General features: G+C 57.2%; 1 protein-coding gene across 2 annotated transcripts; it reads right to left on the bottom strand.

Annotated features, from left to right (window-relative positions):
- Nucleotides 1–643: 643 nt before the first annotated feature.
- Nucleotides 644–17,954, bottom strand: TNS4 (tensin 4). Of its 2 annotated transcripts, none has more exons than XM_030966142.1 (13): nt 17,878–17,954; nt 10,872–11,480; nt 7,121–7,547; nt 6,561–6,970; nt 5,658–5,744; nt 5,100–5,219; nt 4,745–4,837; nt 4,409–4,486; nt 3,947–4,018; nt 2,825–2,993; nt 2,458–2,526; nt 2,211–2,237; nt 644–1,696 (listed from the first exon to the last, which is right to left on the bottom strand). In XM_030966142.1, the coding sequence occupies exons 2-13, from the start codon at nt 11,362–11,364 to the stop codon at nt 1,567–1,569; spliced, it is 2,175 nt and encodes a 724-aa protein (XP_030822002.1). In that variant the 5' UTR covers nt 11,365–11,480; nt 17,878–17,954; the 3' UTR covers nt 644–1,566. The 2 variants fall into 2 exon arrangements, with proteins under 2 accessions (XP_030822002.1, XP_030822003.1); XM_030966143.1 differs by having other exon boundaries at nt 6,561–6,967.
- Between the last annotated feature and the right edge of the window lie 638 nt (nt 17,955–18,592).

The following is an 18,592-nucleotide window of genomic DNA, read 5'->3' as shown; positions in this document are numbered from 1 at the left end:
CAATACAGACATCCCAGAAATCTGCTGGCACGGCAGATGGGCTTCCTGGAGCCCAGCCCCGTGCCCTGGCCCTGTGCTGATGGCTACCAGGGCTGGCTGGGCTCGGCGGGGCAGCACAACCCCCAAAGCCTTTGCCCGTCCGCATTCCCAGCTGCTGGTCCTGACCAGCAACATGATAACAACAGAGTCCAGCTCTGGGGGTCCTGGGGCTGCCCCAGGGTCTCAGGGCTGAGGTTCCACAGCCCAAACTGCCTGTGACCTTGGGGAGCTGCAGCCCCCTGGTCCCTGCAGCACAATGGGGACAGCAGAGGCACCTGGATCCCTTGGGGCACCAGCTCCTGAGCTCACCATGCAGTGCTGGGTTGTGGCTGAGCAGAGCTCAGGGCAGAAGGACCAGGGGGACAAAGCTGCTGCTGCTGTCTCCTCTTGGTGCCCCATATGCTCCTCCTTCAGTGACCCCAATATCTGTTCTGGTCATTGCCAAGAGTGGCCACATCTAGACCTGCTCCACAGCCTGGCTGGAGCACAGGGACTCTGCCCTGGGTGCATCTGTTCAGCTGTTCTGGAGCAGAGCAAGTGTCTCCATTGCTGCCATCCGTGCTCGTGGTGTTGTTGAAAAATATTCTACTGCTTTATTGAAAATACCCCTGCCAGGGTTTGTTAACATGGGGGCCAAAATTAAACCAAAGCAGAGGCACCAAATGAGAAATAAGGTAGAGAAGAGCGTGGTGGCCTCAGAGCTGCTTTCTGCTCTGAGCTACAGCACGAGCTGACCCTTCAGCTGCTGCAGATCATGGCAGAATCGTCTTCCTCGAGGCCCTGCCAATTTACGTCATCTGAGAATCCGGCCCAAATTCAGGCAAGTCATTTCCAAAAACCCGATGATGTTTCACTGTCATGGAAATGTCACCATTTATTTCCCAGCTCTCTGCAATGCTGGGAGGTCGAGCCCTGCCCGCAACCCTGCACTGCGTAAAAGGGCAGGAGAATTTCCCAGCACCAGGAAAAATGCGCTGCTCTGTCATTCCTGCCTGTGGATGCTGCTTGCTCCTCGAGGGAAGCAGCTTTCCAGCAGGACTTAGTCATTTTATACGCTTTGATTTGCAAAGCTGCCTCTCTGTGCTGCTCAGGGGGCGATTCCTCCCCCAGACTTTCCCTCCTGCAGCACTGGGGTGTCAGGGCTGAGTCCCCAACTCAGTTCAGCTCCGTGACCTCCCCCAGCCCAGACACCCCAAGAACAGGGCACCTCATGGCTGGTGGAAAGCCCAGCCAGAGCATTGTGGTCCTTCAAAGCAGATAGTCCAGCGGAGGGACAGTGGTTCCATAGAGAGCACAGCTCCCATCCCTTTCCCAGGGCAGCCAGTGCCCCATGGAGAGGCTTGGAGGAGATCTCATCCCACCAGAGCTGAAAGTCTTAACTGAGGCTCCTGATGTGGTGGTGCATAACAAAAAAATTCGAAATACATGCTGTTGCCAAAATGCAACCCAGAAGCAGGAGAAGGGGAGCAGGAGAAGCTCAGCAGTGTGTGGGCAGCTGCTGGCCCTGAGTGTCCCAGGGCAGTGTCCCTATGGGCTGGGCAGGAGCTGGCAGAGCAGGTCGATGACAAGGGACACTGGCTGCACGGTGTCGTACTCTGCAAACAGGTGACAGAGGTTCTCCGAGTCTGTCTGGCTTTTGGCCACGAACCCAAAGATTCTTTGAGAAAGAAAAGAGGCTTATTCAGTTTGCATCCAGGAATCTGAAGGAATAGGCTGAAACCAGCCCAGCCACAAAGCCAAATCCCAGTTCCAGCAATTCCACCTTGGCCTGCTCCCCAATCACGTTTCCTTGGAAGCCAAGCAGCCGGGAGGAGCATTTTTGGCAAGGCTTCCCCAGCTGTGAAAAGATTCTTGAGCACAAGGTAGAGCCAGATATAAACTCACTTCCTGAACCCAGCACAAGTCCCTGGGAAGGCTGTGGGATTTGGATGAGGGGTTCTGCATGAGGGGATGTGGAAAACTGGGCTCAGCCAAACCTCTCATCCAAACCCCCCCAAAAAGCTTCACCCATCAGTCCCATGCCTCATCCTGCCACCATGGTAACTTCTATCACATCCCCTCCTCATTTCTGAGCTCATTCTTTGCTGCTCTGCAATGCTGCCACTTCCCAAAGCTGCAGCATTCCCCCGGATTCCAGCCCCCCACTCCATGCAGGAGGTCTCTGCTCTTACCTGGAGGACTTGCAGTACTTCTGCCACCTGGGGGAAGAACAGAATTGGAGTTGCTCAGAGGCTGATGTTTAACTCATTCCATCAGCTGCAAAGCCAAGGGTTATGTTTAGATCCACCCCAGCACAGTGTGCCCAGGGCAGTTTTATGGGATTTGGGATTTGAAGTGGTGCAGAGGCACTGGGAACCACAGGGAAGGGAGCACAGCAGTGGTGGGTGGTTCTGACAGGCACGGCTGCCCAAAACTCACTTTCTGTTCTCAGGGTCCATCCCACAGAACCTGATGGCAGCCAAGGGGTAATGTCGCCTGAAAAACACCCTGGAAGAGGAGAGGGAATCGTTAGGAAAGGGAAGGGCCTGGGAAAGGACATGAATTTGCAAATCCTATTGTGCCTGTGGGAGACTGAGGGTCTCAAGGCATCCCAAATCCCCAACCCTGAGTGCAGCTGGTTCCCTGCCATGCCACCAAACCCAGCACCCCTTGCTAAGGTGTCAAATCCATCCCTGGATGGTGACATGGATTTGTCCAACCAGGACAGGTTTTCCTGAGGCTGGGAGGTGAGGAGGGAGCTGCCTCTCCATGAACCCCCCCCCCCTTGGCCCATCCAAGCTCTTACTTCCTCTGGACGTCGGTCAGCGTGACGCCCTGCTCCGTCACCCTGAAGTGCACCAGGGTTGGGGTGGGCAGCGTCTCCAGCTCCAAGGTGCAGGAGATGCCCTTCAGGATGGCTGGGGCTCCCGTCAGCGTCTCCACGTTCACCGAGTGGAGGTACAGGACGTTGCACACTGCAAGGACAGCGCAGCTCAGCACGGATGTGACCCGGGCCAGAGGCAGGGCTGGGTCCTGGGGGTCATCCTGCAGATCCCTCACACGGACCCGGGTCAGGTTTGTTTTGATGAAAATTAAAAGGTTTGGTGACTCAGAAATTCTTCACTAATTTAGTTTGGTTTGCTTTAATTCTTTGCGCTAATTGTTGTAAAAGTCAAAGTATTTAATTTCCCGTTTCTAAATGTCACATTTGCTGGTTTTTTTTTTTTCTGTTTATTACATATTTCCTTTAATGAAAAGCAGAAATACCCCAAGCTAATGAAGGGCTGACGGCCAACCTAAAACATGACATTTCAGGCTGATTGAGCTGTTTAAAGGGCTGTTCTGGGTCAAACTAAACTTTCCAGCTTGCCAACTGATTTTTCAGAATTTCCAGCAAAACAAAGCAGTCCCCAGCTCCCCAGCCTGCGCTGTGACCCGTCCATGTGGTCTCCTGCCCTTCATTCCTTGCTCTCACCTGGAGCCCACCCAGGCTGAGGTGCACAGACCCTTCCCCATCCTGCTCTGGCATTCCCACTTGTGCCCTGTAAGGGAATTTCACCAGGCCCTGATTGCCCATCCCTCTCCTAAAGCTCCAGCTGTTCCATCCCCATTGAAGCCCATCAGGAGAGAGCCTTAAAAATCAGGAACTCTTTAAAACTGTGGAACCCGGGGGTCTTTTATCAGCCTCACGACCTCAAGAGCTGTGTTTTCAAGCAACTTGAGGACCCAAAGTTTCCTTTCCTTAAAAATATCAGGTTTCCTTGCAACCCAGGGAAAAATCTGCAGAAATCCTGCAGCTATCTCCAGCCCCATGGGGAAGCTGGGGGGGGATGTCACAGCAGTGCCCACCCCTGCACAGGGGTGACCTGCTGCTGTCACAGTGTGCCCAAGGCTGTCCCCAGGGCCAGCAGCTGGCACCTGTCCTCACCTGCAGTTTTCCTGGCCAGGGACAGGGCAGGCTCAGGAGCGCAGTCAGGGCTGTCCAATCCATCAGCGAGATCTGCACAAAGGACAAGCAGGAGCAGTGATGCCACAGGCCAGGCTGAGCTGGTCACCTCTTTGGCCTTTCCTTATCTCACAAGAGGCTCAGAGGCACAGGACCACTCTAATTGCAGGGGTTTAGAGCAGTAATTAACTTAATTGCCCTTCATTTCCCTCTCCACTCACCTCTGATCTCCCACTCCCACTTCCCTTGCCCCCAGCGGAAAGGAGTCGCCACCCTCCTGTCCCCAGCTCAGCTCTGCGGGTCCCTGCTCCACCTGCAGCCATGGCAGCAGCCCCTCGCAGGCACCTGGGGGGGGCTCAGACCCCTCCCCACAGCAGGACCTCGCCCACCTCCCCTGGAGCAGCGGGAGGGGCCGCCCGATCTCCCTCCTGCCCCATCTCCTACCTCGGGTGGGGATGCTGAGCTTGCAGGGCAGCGCCAGAGGGGTGATGGAGTGCTGGTAGACGAAGGCAGAGAGGCTCCCTGCAATCAGAATTGTGAGTTATGGGGGGCTGCTGCCTGGAACCCCCCACCCACACACCTGCAACAGTGTCCCAACAGGGAGAGATCATGTTCCTGCTTTGGAGCCACGGTCTCACTGCCAGGGAAGGGCAGGCAGGACCTGGGGCTGGGGGGTCCCTGTGCTGCCAGGTGTGCAACACATTCACCTGGTGCTTCCAGGGGCTTGGGGAACAGCTCCTGGGGCTGCCAGGGCTGCTGTGGGCACAGCACCATCCTTACCAAAATACAGCTCCTCGCTGGCGCCCTTCAGGTGAACCCCTTTGGTGGAGGACTCGATGAGGAAGTGCCGGACGAGGTCACTGCTCTCCTCACCTGCAAGAGGAACCACAATCAGCACCAGCACCGGCCCCAGCGCCACTGTGTCACCCCTGGCCGCCCCAGAGTCCTGTCACAGGGCATCACTGGAGCTGCTTTGTGCCACCATCGTGGTGCCAGCCCCTGTGACAAGCCAAATGGGCACACACAGACTCTCCACCAGCGCCTCCCACACACCAGAGTGCTGTGGCTTCTCTGTGGCTTTATTTTGAGTAATTTCAGTTAAACCCTTGAAGCAGCCCCCTGTGCACCCCCTCACCTGTCTGGCTGCCCGAGGGAGAGCCAGGAACCTTCATGGCCAGCCCGAAGGAGCCCCGGAAGGAGGTGCTGTCCCTCACCAGGAACGTGCCCGGCTCCTTGTCCCTCAGCAGCTGGATTGCTGTCAGAGCACAGGCAGGGGCTCAGCCAAGCACAACAGGTGGGAACTCCCTGCCCTGTGCCCTGCTGCTCTGCAGGGAGTCCCTCCTTGGCAGCAGCAGCAAAAGCTCTGGAGCGTGTGCCAAGGACACCACAGCCCTGGTGTGGCACCAACTGCAGTGTCCCTGCAGGGCCCTGGCTTGGTCCCACGGGTCCCTGCAGCCCCCAGGACACTCAGCCCCTGGCCAGGCCACGCTGTGTGACAGGCAGGAGAAGATTTGCTGGGCTTGGAGGACACAGAGGGGCCATGACACAACCCTTGAGAGGGTCCCTCCACGCCCATCAGCCCCCAGCAGGCTTTGATTTGCCCCCAGTGAGTCCCCACAGGGGCACTGGGGAGCTCTGGGGACAGGTCAGAGCCCGAGGTGGGGTCACAGCCATAGAGCCTTTCCTGCCTCACCTCGGTCCCTGCTGATGCTTGGCTTGAACCAGAATTTGGATGTGTCCATCACAAACTTCATGGTGGGCTGCCCAGCCTTCAGGGGACCTGCAAGAGAGCCCAGGGTGTCAAGGCCAGCAGGAACCTGAAGGACCTCCACAGATGGCAGAGCCCAGCAAAGGCATTTCTCTCTCAGGGTGGCCAGGGCTGAAGGTTTTTCAATCCTTTTGAATCCTTTCCTCCCCACTCCTCAGAACAGCTCGTTCTCCATGTAATTATCTCTCTTGGCAGGCAGTGATGTAGTGCAGAGAGGGTCACATGAAATCCCCTGGCAGCGCCAGCCTGCCCAGCCCTGCACAATCCACTGGACCATGGGATTTACACCAGGATCTGACCCACACACCCTCCTGCTATTCCCATAAGGATTCCAATTAAAGCCCTCTGGCCTGAGAGCTCCCTCTGCTCATCTCCTCCAGAGAACAATAGCCCCAGTGTCTGCCCTTGAATGAGGGACCTTGTGAACCCTGGTACCTTTTGGTGTCCTCAGAGCAAACGGGAACCCCAGCCCCTCCTCCCAACCCGCTCTGGGTCTGCAAACAGGACAGCACAGCACAGAATGATGCTTCTCATTCTCAGGTGCTATAAATAGGTGCATCTGCATCTCCTGGAGGGAGCAGAGCATTCCTGGCTGCTGAGCCCATGTCCCAGGACACCGGTGGGCAGAAAGCTGTGCCCAATCCTGGGTCACCACCCTCAGCCTGGAGACCACCCGGGCCATGGGGGAACACAGCAAGCACCTCTCATCCTTTGTGTCTATAAGCAGAGGGAATATAAGCAGCTAAAGCAGAGGGAAAATGGGGTTTGCCCCCTGTTTCCCAGCAGTTTTGGGCTGTGCTCTGCTCCCCACCCTGCCCCGTGACTCACTGTCCGAGAGGCAGCTGAGGGTGGGCGCTGACTGCGCGTTGTTCAGGCCCCCAAGCCTCGAGGCCGGGCTGCAGCCGGCCAGGGGGGGCTGTTTGGCAGAACTTGGGGGGGCTTTGGCCAGCTGGGGGGGTCCATCCCCTTGTTCCAGGCACCCGTTCACCAGCAGCACCGGGATGTCGGCGGCCGAGGTGAGGATGGAGGGGGGGCAGCTGCTGGCCTGGCCCTTCTGGGCCGGGGAGGGGCTGGGGGAGCTGCCTGCCCGGGGCTGAGGGGAGCTCTGGCCAAAAGCCTCCCTGGGGTGAGCCACGATGCCAGAGGAAGGGGAGCAGGGGCTGCCCAGGGAGCTGGAGGGCGACAGGGAGGCAGCGGCCGAAGCATCAGAGTCGTCGTTGTGGAGCGAGTGGGTGCTGCTGCGGGAGGGAGACAGAGCACAGATCAGGGGGGTGTTCACACACAGAAACCATGCCAGCCACTGCACCAACCCTGCAGGGCGTCATCTGCCAGCCCAAGGAATGAGGGACTGCCCTGTGGCCCTTCCAGCGGGCACAGGTGGCATTTACCTGCCCAGGATGTAGCTGGTGTCAGAGCCAGGGCTGGTGGAGAGCTGGGACACCCAGCTGCCCCTCTGCCGGGCCCTCAGCACCTGCACGGGCTTCAGCAGGTTGTCAACACCTGGGGAGGTGCTGAGGGCCCCGGGGCTGCACGAGGCCGTGTCCGTGTGTCCTGCCAGGCACTGCCAGGGAGCGCTGGTGCTCTCGGGCGCTTTGCTGCAGCTCAGGGCGGCCGGCTGGGGACTCGGGGGTCCGGGTGGGCTGGAGAAAACCACGCTGTCACTGGAGCTGTATTTGCCTCCCAGTGCTCCTTTTTGGGGCAGGAAGCTGTTGGTCTGAGGGGACCTGGAGAAAGGGGTGCCTGAAGGGCTGGGGGAGCCCTGTGGCAGGTCAGGCCCCGTGGCTCTGCCCGGTGTCAGCTCTATGTACTTGATGTCTGCAGAGACAGAGAGAGAGAGGGTCATGAAGGATCTGGTGTGTGCAAGCTGGGTTCCTCAGCAAAGCTCTGTGGGGAACGTGTCTGTTCTTCCTGCTGGGAATTTTGGCTCCCTCTCTGCAGGGCTGGGGGTCCAGCAGTGTGTTGAGAGCCTGTGAGGGCTGATTCCTCAGAGACCCCAAGATGAAGTGATCCCCCCTGTGCTGGCAGGCTCCAGGGAAGGAAGGGGGTTACGTGCGGTCACGTCTGGCTGCTCAGACCCCCCTCGCCAGCATTACCCAGCCAGGACCTGCCCAGACCTGCAGCCAGAGGAGGGTGTTCCCTCCAGCAGCTGCTCTGTTTGTACCTGACTCAAGAGAAAAACACCTGGCTGCTCCCCCAGGGCTGACGTCAGGTTCGGAGGGTGGCCCTGCACACCCTGGGCAGAGGGGATGTCACCTGGCCCCAGGTACAGCTGGAGCAGTGGAAAATCCACGTGGGACAGGGACAGATAGAACATTCTTGGTGTACAGGACCAGCCATGCTGGCAGCAAGCACAGACCTGGCAGGGGCTGGCTGCTCCCTCCTCCTTTCTCCCACCCTGCACAGATCTCTCTGGAGCAGTCTCTGTGCCTGTGTCCTGCTCTGGGATTCTTTCTGCTCAGAGCCAGCCCCTGCTCTTGCCATTAGTGACACAGGAACACCCCTCACAGCATCTCCTGTCCAACAGCCTCAGTGGAACCTCACAGCCAGCACCAGGTGCACGTCAGGTCCAGGCTTCCTTGGACGAAGCCAGCACTTCTGGCTGAGCTGGAAGAGCCCTTTTAGCAATTCAGACTTGATTTGAGTGCTTGCAGCAATGGCAGATTCATCACATCCCAGAGGAGCTGCTGCTGTGGTTAATCACTTCATCACTCCAGAGCCAGAGGTGTGCACCTCCCTTCCAGCCTGGACGTGCCCAGCTTTGCTTTCAGCTCCTGCTCCTTGCCCTGCCATGGAGTTCAGCAAAGTTCCCCTTCTCAAAGGAGTTTCTCAGAAAGGGAAAATCCTTTTTGCTGCAGCAAAGACAAACTGCTCTGACAGCCCTGAGCTCCCTGCCCGTGCTGTGACAGGTCCTGATGGACCTGCTGTGTGAGAGCTGCTGGCCCAAGCACCAGCCTGAGCTCTGGGGCACGGAGCTGGATGAGCAGGAAAAGCACAGGGTTGTACAGAAGTGATTCTCTGAGTCCCTTTGTGCCAATCCCAGCAGAAAATTGGATAAACACAGCCAAGGAGGCACTGGGTGTGCCAGGAGGGCTGGTCCCCAGTGGAGACACAGCTGGATCATGGCAGGACAGAGCCAGAGCCAGAGCTGCTGCCAGCAGCAGCTCCTCCAGTGCCCAGCCTGGGGGCAGCTCTGTGGCCATGTGCCCTGGCACCAGTGCTCACACCCTTGCAGTGAGCTGGCCGGGTGCTTTTTGTCAATATCTCCCCAAAATGAGAAAAAAAAAGGGGATTTTTAATTGTTCTTTAAAGAACTGACAAGAGTCTGTGCACCGGGCTGATGAGGCCTTTTACCTCCTACTTCTCTGCCTTTGCTCCTCTTATCACCTGTGGTTAAACCTCAAATATTTGCTCAAGACCTTGGCAAGTTTTCCAGCATCAAGGAGTGGCAAAAGTGCCACAAACACGGAGCCCAGATGTCACGCAAGCCAAGATCTGAGATCTCCTTTCTCCTCTAGGATCTAGAAGGATCCAGAAGGAATAATGCCTCTCATGAAGGTGCCTCCTGTTGCTGCAGCATTTCACAGATTCTGCTGAGCTGGAAGGGGCTCATCAAGATTTAGTGCCGTGTTTAAAGCTTCCTCATGGTCTCCACTAAAAAAGACAAGAACAGGCCCCTCTCACCTCTCTTGGGCACCATCAGTCCCTGCCACCCTCACACCAGGGCACAGGCTGCAGGGCTGGAGCAGGAGCAGGTGAGTGAATGCTGCACTATGGGAGGAAGTTTGTGTAAAAAACCAAGAGCTGTTAAAAGAAAATGAAAGCTGGGGTGAGGCTTTCCCCATGGAATTCGTGGCCAGCTTTCCAGATGTTCAGTTCCACGCTTGCAGCCAGATTCTCCAGACCATTAGCACGTTACCTGTGCTGGAGCTGCTTGGGGCTCCAGCCCCTGAGCAGTGCAATGGGTCAGGCACTGAGCAGCCAGAGCTGGATCTGCACTTTGGCACAGTATTTTATCTGCAAGGCCACCCTGTCCATCCCAGCAGGAAGCAGACACTGTCTGCTCTGGAATTGCCTGGCTCCTGCAGTGCCTTGCACACCCTCACACCCTCCTCATCCTTCTCCCTATGTTTGCATGAGGCCTCAGGGAGAATTGAATTTTTTTTTTTTTTTGTCTTTAACACCCTCAAATTTGACCTTGCTGTGGGGGACTGATTGTGGAGGTATTTCCATGTGTAAAGACAAGGATGGGCAGTAAAGCTTTTGGGAAGCAGTGAGGCTTGAGGCACCTGAACCACCCTGAACCTGTCCTGTCAGCAGTGTCAGCTCCCCTTGTGCTGGGGCTGCCCCGTGCACAGGGTGTTGAACACCCAAAATGAGCAGGAGAGCCCAGGCAGGAGTAAAAAATCAGAATTTGGGCTGCAGGGATGACAGGGAAGAGTTGCACAAGGGGTCACACAAGGCACTGTGAGCAGAGGCAGGGCTGGTATGTGCTGCTGGTGCCTTGCCTATGCCAGGTATGCTGCCCAGGGAGTGCACAAGCCCTGGAAAAAGAATTTCCCTGGCACAAGGGTTAGGAACACTTAAATGGGATGGTTGTGCAACACTCGATACCTTAGCCCAGGGCTCTGGAAATCTGGCTGCAAAGCCATGTGCTCCCACAGGTCAAGTGTGACCCTGGGAAAGGTTCTGCTGCCCTTGAGGGGAGCAGGGTCCTCACTGGGCACCCAGAGCCTGTCACTGGTGGTGACAACTGGGATTAGAAGTTTTCCAACAGCTGCAAGTCCCCATTTGTAATGAGAATTGTTTTCTTCAAACACGGGGAAATGGACATCAGGTAGAACTAAAAGCTGTTTTCCCTGCTCCTTTCTGGACAGGAGACACATCAACAGTGATCAGAGCAGGGCTGTGGAAGCACTGGAGTCAGGCAGAGCTTGGACACACAGCTGCTCCTTAATATGGAGCCCTGATGTCAGGACAGTGATCCTCCTGGGGACAGCAGGGAATGTCCCTGGTGCCCATTTCCAACCTCCCCAGGAGCTCAGGACCTTGTGTGGGTCAAAAGAACAGACATGTGCCCAACCAGGCTCTGATTTTTACCAGATGGGAGCTTTGGTGACCCAAGTGCTGCCTTTGCCTCACCTATTGCCTCCTGCTCCTGCTTCTTGGTGGCCGCAGTGTCACCCTGAGCAGCAGGCTGGCCTGCAGCCCTCACTGGCCTGCATGGCAGTGGCTGGAAGGTGGGATCAATCTCTAGGATCATCTGGTTGAGAGTCTCTATGGTTATATCCAGAGAGGGAGACATTGGCTGATCCTCAGGGTCCGTGCTGCTGTTCTCCTCCTCTTTTGGCTGGCTCGGTGCAGGGGGTCTCTCCAAGGAGGAATTCTGCTGGTCCTTCCCCTGCGTGTGAGCAGCCACCAGCTCTGGCAGGGGCTGGGCTCCATACCTGGGGAGCAGGTGAGCCTTGGGGTGCACCATGGAGGGGGGATCAGTCCAGCTTTCTGTGGAGTAGTAGACGTACTTGCCCGGCAGCCTGGGGTACCCCGCTGGGTGCAGGCCCTTGCTTTCCTCCGGTGAGGAAATGCACACAGTCTGCCCAACACGCAGCACGTGGGATTCTATGACCTGTGACATGCTTTGGTTTTCCGCTTTCACAGCTTAGAGGCCAAGGGAAACCTCTTCCTCCTCCTCCTTCTTCCAGCAGGGACCTCAGACCCCGTCTTCTATCCAGTCTCCAGCGGAACAGGAATCTGAGGAATGCAGAGAGGAGTGGTTACACAGGCATGCCCGGGGCAGGAGCAGACTCCAAATCCCCGTTTTTATGGACTTTTCCACTGGAGTGAAAGCTGGAATTCAGCTCATATGAAATCAAGTCCCCCTGTGCTGCTTTTCCAGCCCCTCCAGCCTCTGCTCCCAGTGCCTGAGCGTAGCTAGGCAAGCACATGAGAGGCTCGTTGGCAGCAGCTTTTCAGGATACAGAGGCCTAAAATGGAATCCTGCTTTTATTTGCTTATTTTTCTGGATTAAGAATGAAATGAAGGCTCTAGCAGCCTTTCCATGGGACCCTGACCCCTGGGAGCCAGCAAGGCTGGAGCCCTGTGGGGCAGAGAGCTGGAGCTGCCTGCCAGGCCAGTGTCCTGCAGGAGGGTGTACAGCTAATCCAGGATTTTCTTTTCCTGGTACAACACAAGTCTGGAGGCCTGTGGACGTGGCTGCTGCCTCAGTGGTGGTGCTGCTTGAGGAATCTGACTGCAGATAGGTTTTGAATACTTTGCTTTAGGCAGAAAGTGTTTTTTTATTCCCCATTATAAACCCCTGTGGAATGAAGTTGGCTTCCCTCAGAGGTTTGGGGAAAAGGGTCTTGGGATGCTGTTTGGAGGTGGGGAAGTTGTCCTTCTGCATCAGCAGCCAGATGGGGTGCCCCCAGCTGCTGGGCAGGAGCTGTCCCTCAGCAACACGCTGCCACCTTCACTCCTTTGCCTTGGGATGAGGACAATAACCCTGCACCCCTCTGTACCCACTGTGGCAGCCCAGAGCTCCGTGCTGGGGACATCCAGGCCCAGCACAGTCCCTGTGCCAGCACCACACTGGCCTCTCTGGTCCCTGGGAAGGGCAGAATTGGTGGAGACCACGGGGGATGCAGAGTTCCAGAGCCAAAGCTTTGGGGGCAGGAGTTGATGCCCCAGCTTAGGGCTCCCTATCCACATCCTGTGCAGATCTGGCGTATGACACTCACAAACAGAGGGGTGCACTGTCACAGACATCTGTTATGAAAAATCCTTTCCTTAGGATTTTTCCTCCTGAGAAGCTGAGAGGCCTCAAGAACAAAATGTAAACAATGGTTATCTGCTGCTGTGGAATGCAACAGGTGGATCTGTGATTGGCCCATGTTGGTTGTTTCTAATTAATGGCCAATCAAAGTCAGCTGGCTCGCACAGAGTCTGAGCCACAAGCCTTTGTTATCATTCCTTCCTACTCTATTCTTAGCAAACCTTCTGATGAAATCTTTTCTTCTATTCTTTTAGTATAGTTTTAATATAATATAGATCATAAAATAATAAATCAAGCCTTCTGAAACATGGAGTCAGATCCTCATCTCAAGGCCCCTGTGAACACTGTCACAGTACACTTAGTAAAATATTTGTCCTGCCCTGCACCAGCCTCCAATGACAGAATTATTTACTCTCTTATCCCGGGCTGATTAACGATGGAGTCACAGGATTAGGAAGCAGACACTCTGCTCCCAGGCAGTCCCTCAGCCCCGTGGGCGCGGGCAGGAGCTGGGCTGGTGCCCTGCGTCACCGCCCGTAATCAGTGACTAATTACACTAATTACCCTGCCAGGTGTCAGAGCAGGAACGGGGGGTGCCTCCGAACAGGGCAGCTCTGCCCTGGCTGAGTTATATAACCCCGGAGAAGCCCCATATCTTGCTAGAGAGACACACGGGCTCATCAAATGCAGGGAATTCGAAGCAAAACATCGCTGCTGCTGTCAGCACCCAGCCCCGGGCGAGTCAGGGCAGGTAAAGCCTCTCCAGGGTTTCTGAGAGCTGCAGGAGTGAATAAATACCTCAACCCCATTCACCTCGCTGTCAGCCCGGCCCCCGCCGTGTCTCCTGAGCCTCTGAGAAGTTTCAGTGCCAGGAGTGGGAGCAGGGCTGTGCTGCAGCAAGGGAAGCACCTCCGGAGCCTGAATTAGGCAGCTCTGAATTGTTGCTAATTATTCCTAGAGGTGGGAACCTCTGGGAATTTGGGGCTGTGCTGTCGCAGCCAGGTCTGCCACAGTTCCCAGAGGGGATGGACTGAGTCTGGAGCTGGCTATCCCTGTGGAGAACCAGCTGGGAAGGGATCTGCCAGAAATTGGGGGGCTGCAGGTAGTGGGGTCCCTCCTCTGACTGCAGCAGTGCCACAGCCCACAGTGCCCTCCCTGCTGGCTGTGCCATGGCCAGCACCAGCCCCTGGCTCTTCCTTGGCATTCCCAGAGCCCAGCACCAGCCCCTGGCTCTTCCTTGGGTTCCCAGAGCCCAGCACCAGCCCCTGGCTCTTCCTTGGCATTCCCAGAGCCCAGCACCAGCCCCTGGCTCTTCCTTGGGTTCCCAGAGCCCAGCACCAGCCCCTGGCTCTTCCTTGGCATTCCCAGCCCCAGGGCACAATGGATGCAGGAGCAGGCTGGCACCCAGCCCTCCTTCCCCCTTTCCATGCCAGGACTCTGCCCACAAAGTTTCTGCCACCTCAGGAGTGACAGCACAGCTCTGCCAGGGGGTGCAGGTCAGAGCCCAGGTAAGCAGATGCCCACCTTGGGGAACCACCCAAGGTCTCCTGGCACGGGGCACCGTGTGCCACAGCAGTGCCAGCTCTGCGTGAGAAGCGCAGCGTGGTCCCAGGCTCGGAGGGAGCGTTTGTTAAATATAAAAAGCAGAGTCATTCCAGGTCAAAAACACAAGCGAGATGGAGTGAAAATTGGATTCTCCCCTGGGGAGAAGAACTGCCTGGCTCCAGTCAGCATCCACAAGACAAGGCTGGTTTTAATTTAAGTAGGTACAGAAATAACGTGCAGGATGCATGAACCAGGGCTGTCGGGGCCTCCAGGAGCATGCACGCAACAGCTTCCCTCCTTTCTTGTACTCCTGCCCTGAGTTTTTGATCTTTCTCAAGTGTGATGCTGCCAGAATTAGCCTCCAAACCTCATTTCTCCTCCCTTCCCTTCTCTGGGTTGAAGTGAGAGGTCTCCCAAGCTCCTCAGAGGAATTTTGAGCCTTGGCTGTGGGGTTTTGTGCTTGGAGCAGCAAAGGGGAAGGGCTGAGGGGAAGGAGGAATCACAGGGTGGCTGCTGGCCACCAGAGTGGCCCAGGCAAATGCTGCCCACAGAGATCAGGACCTCCCCAGAGCCACAGGGAATGGGCTGGGCAGGGTCTGGCTGTGCCCCTGGGCAGGGAAGAGATGCCAGGCATGGGCACAGGTAGGAGCCTGTGCCATGAGCCATGCCCTGGGCTCTGTGCCCTGATTCTGGGGCAGAATCAAGCAGAGGGAACCCCAGCACTGCAGCCATGCCCAGACAGGCTGGTTCAGCCAGGCCTGGGAGATCCACTGGCTGCATGGAAATTCCAGGGAAGGAGCTCTGTTGTCTCAAGGCTAGCACAGAAAGGGATGGAAATAAGCTGGCACAAACACAACCAGCCTGGAAATGGCAGAGTTTCTGCTGCTGGAAGCAGGCTGTGGAACAGAACTCTGTCTAAGTTGAAGGGGACAAGTCACAGATTTCATAGGCAGATGGACACTTAGAAATGTCCTCAGTGAGGCATCTGGAGCTGCAGCTCAGCCCACTAACCCCAGCTCTTGGCAGGCACCCCTGAGGTAGGAAAATGAGCTGGGCTGGGGGTGTCAGACTGGGACTGGAGCACCCAGGTGGGGCAGGGTGTGGGGTGCTGTGTCTGGGGGGCTGCAGGGCACAGGGTGCTGTGTCTGGGGGGCTGCAGGAGGTGGGTGCTGTGTCTGGGGGGCTGCAGGGCACAGGGTGCTGTGTCTGGGGGGCTGCAGGGCACAGGGTGCTGTGTCTGGAGGGCTGCAGGAGGTGGGTGCTGTGTCTGGGGGGCTGCAGGGAATGGGGTGCTGTGTCTGGGGCGCTGCTGGGCGCGGCTCCAGGACCGGGCGCCCTGGGGCCAGGGCTGGGCGGGCACACCCCGATCACCGCCCGCCCTTCCCAAAGCCGCCGGGCACGGCTCAGCCCCGCCACGGGCCGAGCCCGGGGATGCTCACAGAGCAAAGTCCCTCCTGTTTCCTCTGCAGGAGCTCGGTGGGACCCCCGCAGCCCCTCTCTGGGCACCAGAGCTGGCAGCGCTGCCCCGCAGCATCGGCGGCAGCTGCGGGCTGGGCGTCCCAGCGCGGTTATTTGGAGCTCAGACATCCGAGCCGGGACACGGCCTCGCTCCCTGTCCGTGCAGACCCCAAAACAGCTCAGCCAGCTGCCAAGGCTCGTTGTTTTTCCCTTGCAACGTGAGCCCTGGGAGCCTCCCGATGACAAGGCTGTTACACATCCCCTGGCCAGGAAGGGCAGAGGGAACTGCTGGGACACCCAGGATTTCCAGAGCTCATTACACGCGGTTTAATCGCTGCGAGGGCTGCGGACGACTTGCCTGGATTAGAGGGGCGTGCTTAGGGGGTTGAGGAAGAAAGTTCCCATGGTTATGCTGTGTTTTCCCTGCAGAGCAGGGAGAGCCGCGGTATCACATGGCAGATAAGAATCCACAGCCCAGCTCCGGGGGGTTCCAGCACCTGGTGCCCCGAGGAGGGGTTTGCCCGAGGGGGAGTTTGTCAGAGCCTCCTCCCTCGCTCAGACACGAGCGATTAGGAGCCTCAGCAGCAAGAAAAAGGGGAGCGTTTATGAAATCCCAGACAGCATCTTGGTATCTGCCCAGCCCCCGGAGCCGCACCATGGGGCAGCATCCACATGAGCAGTGCCAGAGCAGGATGTTTGGTGGGGCAGCGAGAAACCCTCCAGTGCAACCCGAGAGCATCCCCAGCGGGAGCCACCCACCCCCAGTGACCCCCCCCTCCCAAAGTGCTGCTTGTTTAGCAACACTTCAGACTTCTGGAAGGGTCTCCAGGCCTTTGGAGGAGGCGGGTTGTTAGGAATGTTGAAATCGCTGCTCCAGCAGCTCCCCCTCCCACTGCCTTACAGCCTTTTCCTCTCCTGGGACAGCTCTTTCCCCTCTGGCAAGAGCTTCTCCGGGCACAAGAGCAGCACAGAGCCTGGTCCTGCTTTCCAAGAGAGGTCCCAGCACAGCAGAAGTTTCCCTCCCCTCTTTGTGGGTGAGCAGTTGACATGGGGGGCTCAGGGACAGCAGTGTCTTTAGAGCAGGGTGTCTGTCTAAAAATAGGCTAAATTAGCAAATCCTAAGAATGTTTGAGATGAGTTACAGGAACAGACACTAACGAGCTCCTCGGAGCACAAGCCAGGATGTTTCTTCTCTGAGACCATGGGAACATCTCCCTCCAGCCCTTGTGGGACTCAGTGGGCAGCATCAGAGGAATGTGCAGTGTAAGAGGCTCTTTCCCTGCATTTAGGGGTGACAAAGGGAGGGAGAGGGTGGCAGCTGCTGCACGGGGGGGCTCTGCACACTGCAGGTGTTTTAGAAGGGCCCTGAACCTCTGTGCTGGCCTGGGCACATCCCCTGCACTGCACAGAGCTGCAGCCAGGCCTGGAAACCTCATGAAGAACATGCTTCATGCTCTTCCCTTGGGTCCAAGCAGTAGAGGTGGGACTGGATTAATTTCCTCCCCTCCCCAAAATCCATTTTCCTCCCAATACACCCACCCACACCAGCAGCAGATCCAAGCACTCCCACCTGCACAGTTTCTATGCCATCCTCCAGATAATCCCCTTCTCCTCTGACACAAGCACGGAGGCCCAGAACCTGGTTTTGGTTTCACAGCATTTTTGGTTTCACAGCACGGGGTTACTGACCCCATTCCCTGTGCTTTGACCTTCCTGCCTGGCTGGGGTTCAGTGGCACCACAACGCCCTGAGCAAGTCAGAGCCCCACACAAACCTCTGCCCCCACATGGCACTTTTATTGCCTTGAACTCTCCACAATTCCCACACCACAGCCTCCCACGGGGAGGAAGGAGACACTGGAGCACACAATCCCAGCCACTTCACCTCAGCTGAGCTCACTTGAGGCAGAGGAGGAAACATGCACTTGGACACATGCACAGACAACAAACACCACTGGAAATCTTAAATAAGCTTCCAAAGGGTCAGAAAGGTAATTGCTCATGTCATAAACCCCATGGACTACTGAGAAAACCTCAGAACCTCGGCTATAGCAACATGCATAATTCCACACCGCCGCTCCCAGCACTATCCAGCAGCCTTCCCCACCCTGCATCACCACGGCTCAGTTTCTGCCCCCTGGCAGCACTGCTGGGGCAGGAACAACCACATCTTGTCTTATTTGAGATCCCTGAGGCAGATTCCTCCCGAGGCAGGAGAATAACCCCCAGCTAAATGCAAAGCAGCAGCAAGAGGAGCGATGGAAGGGGAAGAATTGATACGAGCTGCACGCAGCATTAGCATGAGAACTGAAAGGGAAATAAAAGGACTTGGAAGAGGCACGGCAGAGGCGGCCCTGGCAATCAGCGCTGGTACCTGGGCTCGTCCCCACTCCTGCGCGGCTCCGCTGCAGCACCTCCAGCACCTGGAGCTCATAAACCACAAGGGTGGGTCCGTGCAAGGAGCGGCTCCTCCGGGAGCTGCGATTTAACGGGAGCCCGGTCCCTCCCACCTGGGCCGAGCTGCGCCTCCCCTCCGTGCCCCGCAGGTGTGGGGCGAGAGGGAAGCCCCAGACGCGGGGTTTGGGGTGGGAGCCGGGGCTGGAGAGGGGCCAGGCTCAAAAAGCCACAGGGAGCTGCCGGCCAGCTGCTGGCAGCTGGAGCAGAGCAAGGTAAGCCTGGGGCAGGTGAGGAGTCGGTGCTCCAGCTGCCAAGGGCTGTGCCTGCCCTGCATCCCCCGGGCAGCAGCCGCAGCCCAGCCCTCAGCCATGGTGGGGACTGTGCTTCAGCCTGTCCGAATTTCAGCTGTGACAAGAAATGAAGAGGAAACAAGAAGTTTGTGCTCCTTTCCAGCTGGAGCCCTGGGGTTGAGCTCCTCCTGCCTTTTTCCAGGGGTACCAGGCAGCACAGACACATTTCTGCTGTGACAATAAATGAAGAGGGAGCAACAGGCACAGACTCCTTTCCAGCTGGAGCATTGGGGTTGAGCTCCTCCTGCTTCTTTCCAGGGGTACCAGGCAGCACAGCCACATTTCTGGGAGGAGCAGCAGACCTGGGGACAGCCTGTCCTGGGTTACTGCCTCGTGGCAAAG

Source organism: Camarhynchus parvulus, chromosome 27 (assembly GCF_901933205.1).
Source record: "Camarhynchus parvulus chromosome 27, STF_HiC, whole genome shotgun sequence".
Taxonomy (NCBI): Eukaryota; Metazoa; Chordata; class Aves; order Passeriformes; family Thraupidae; genus Camarhynchus; species Camarhynchus parvulus.
The sequence above is the reverse complement of the archived record's forward strand: the minus strand, read 5'-3'. Positions and strand labels throughout refer to the sequence as shown.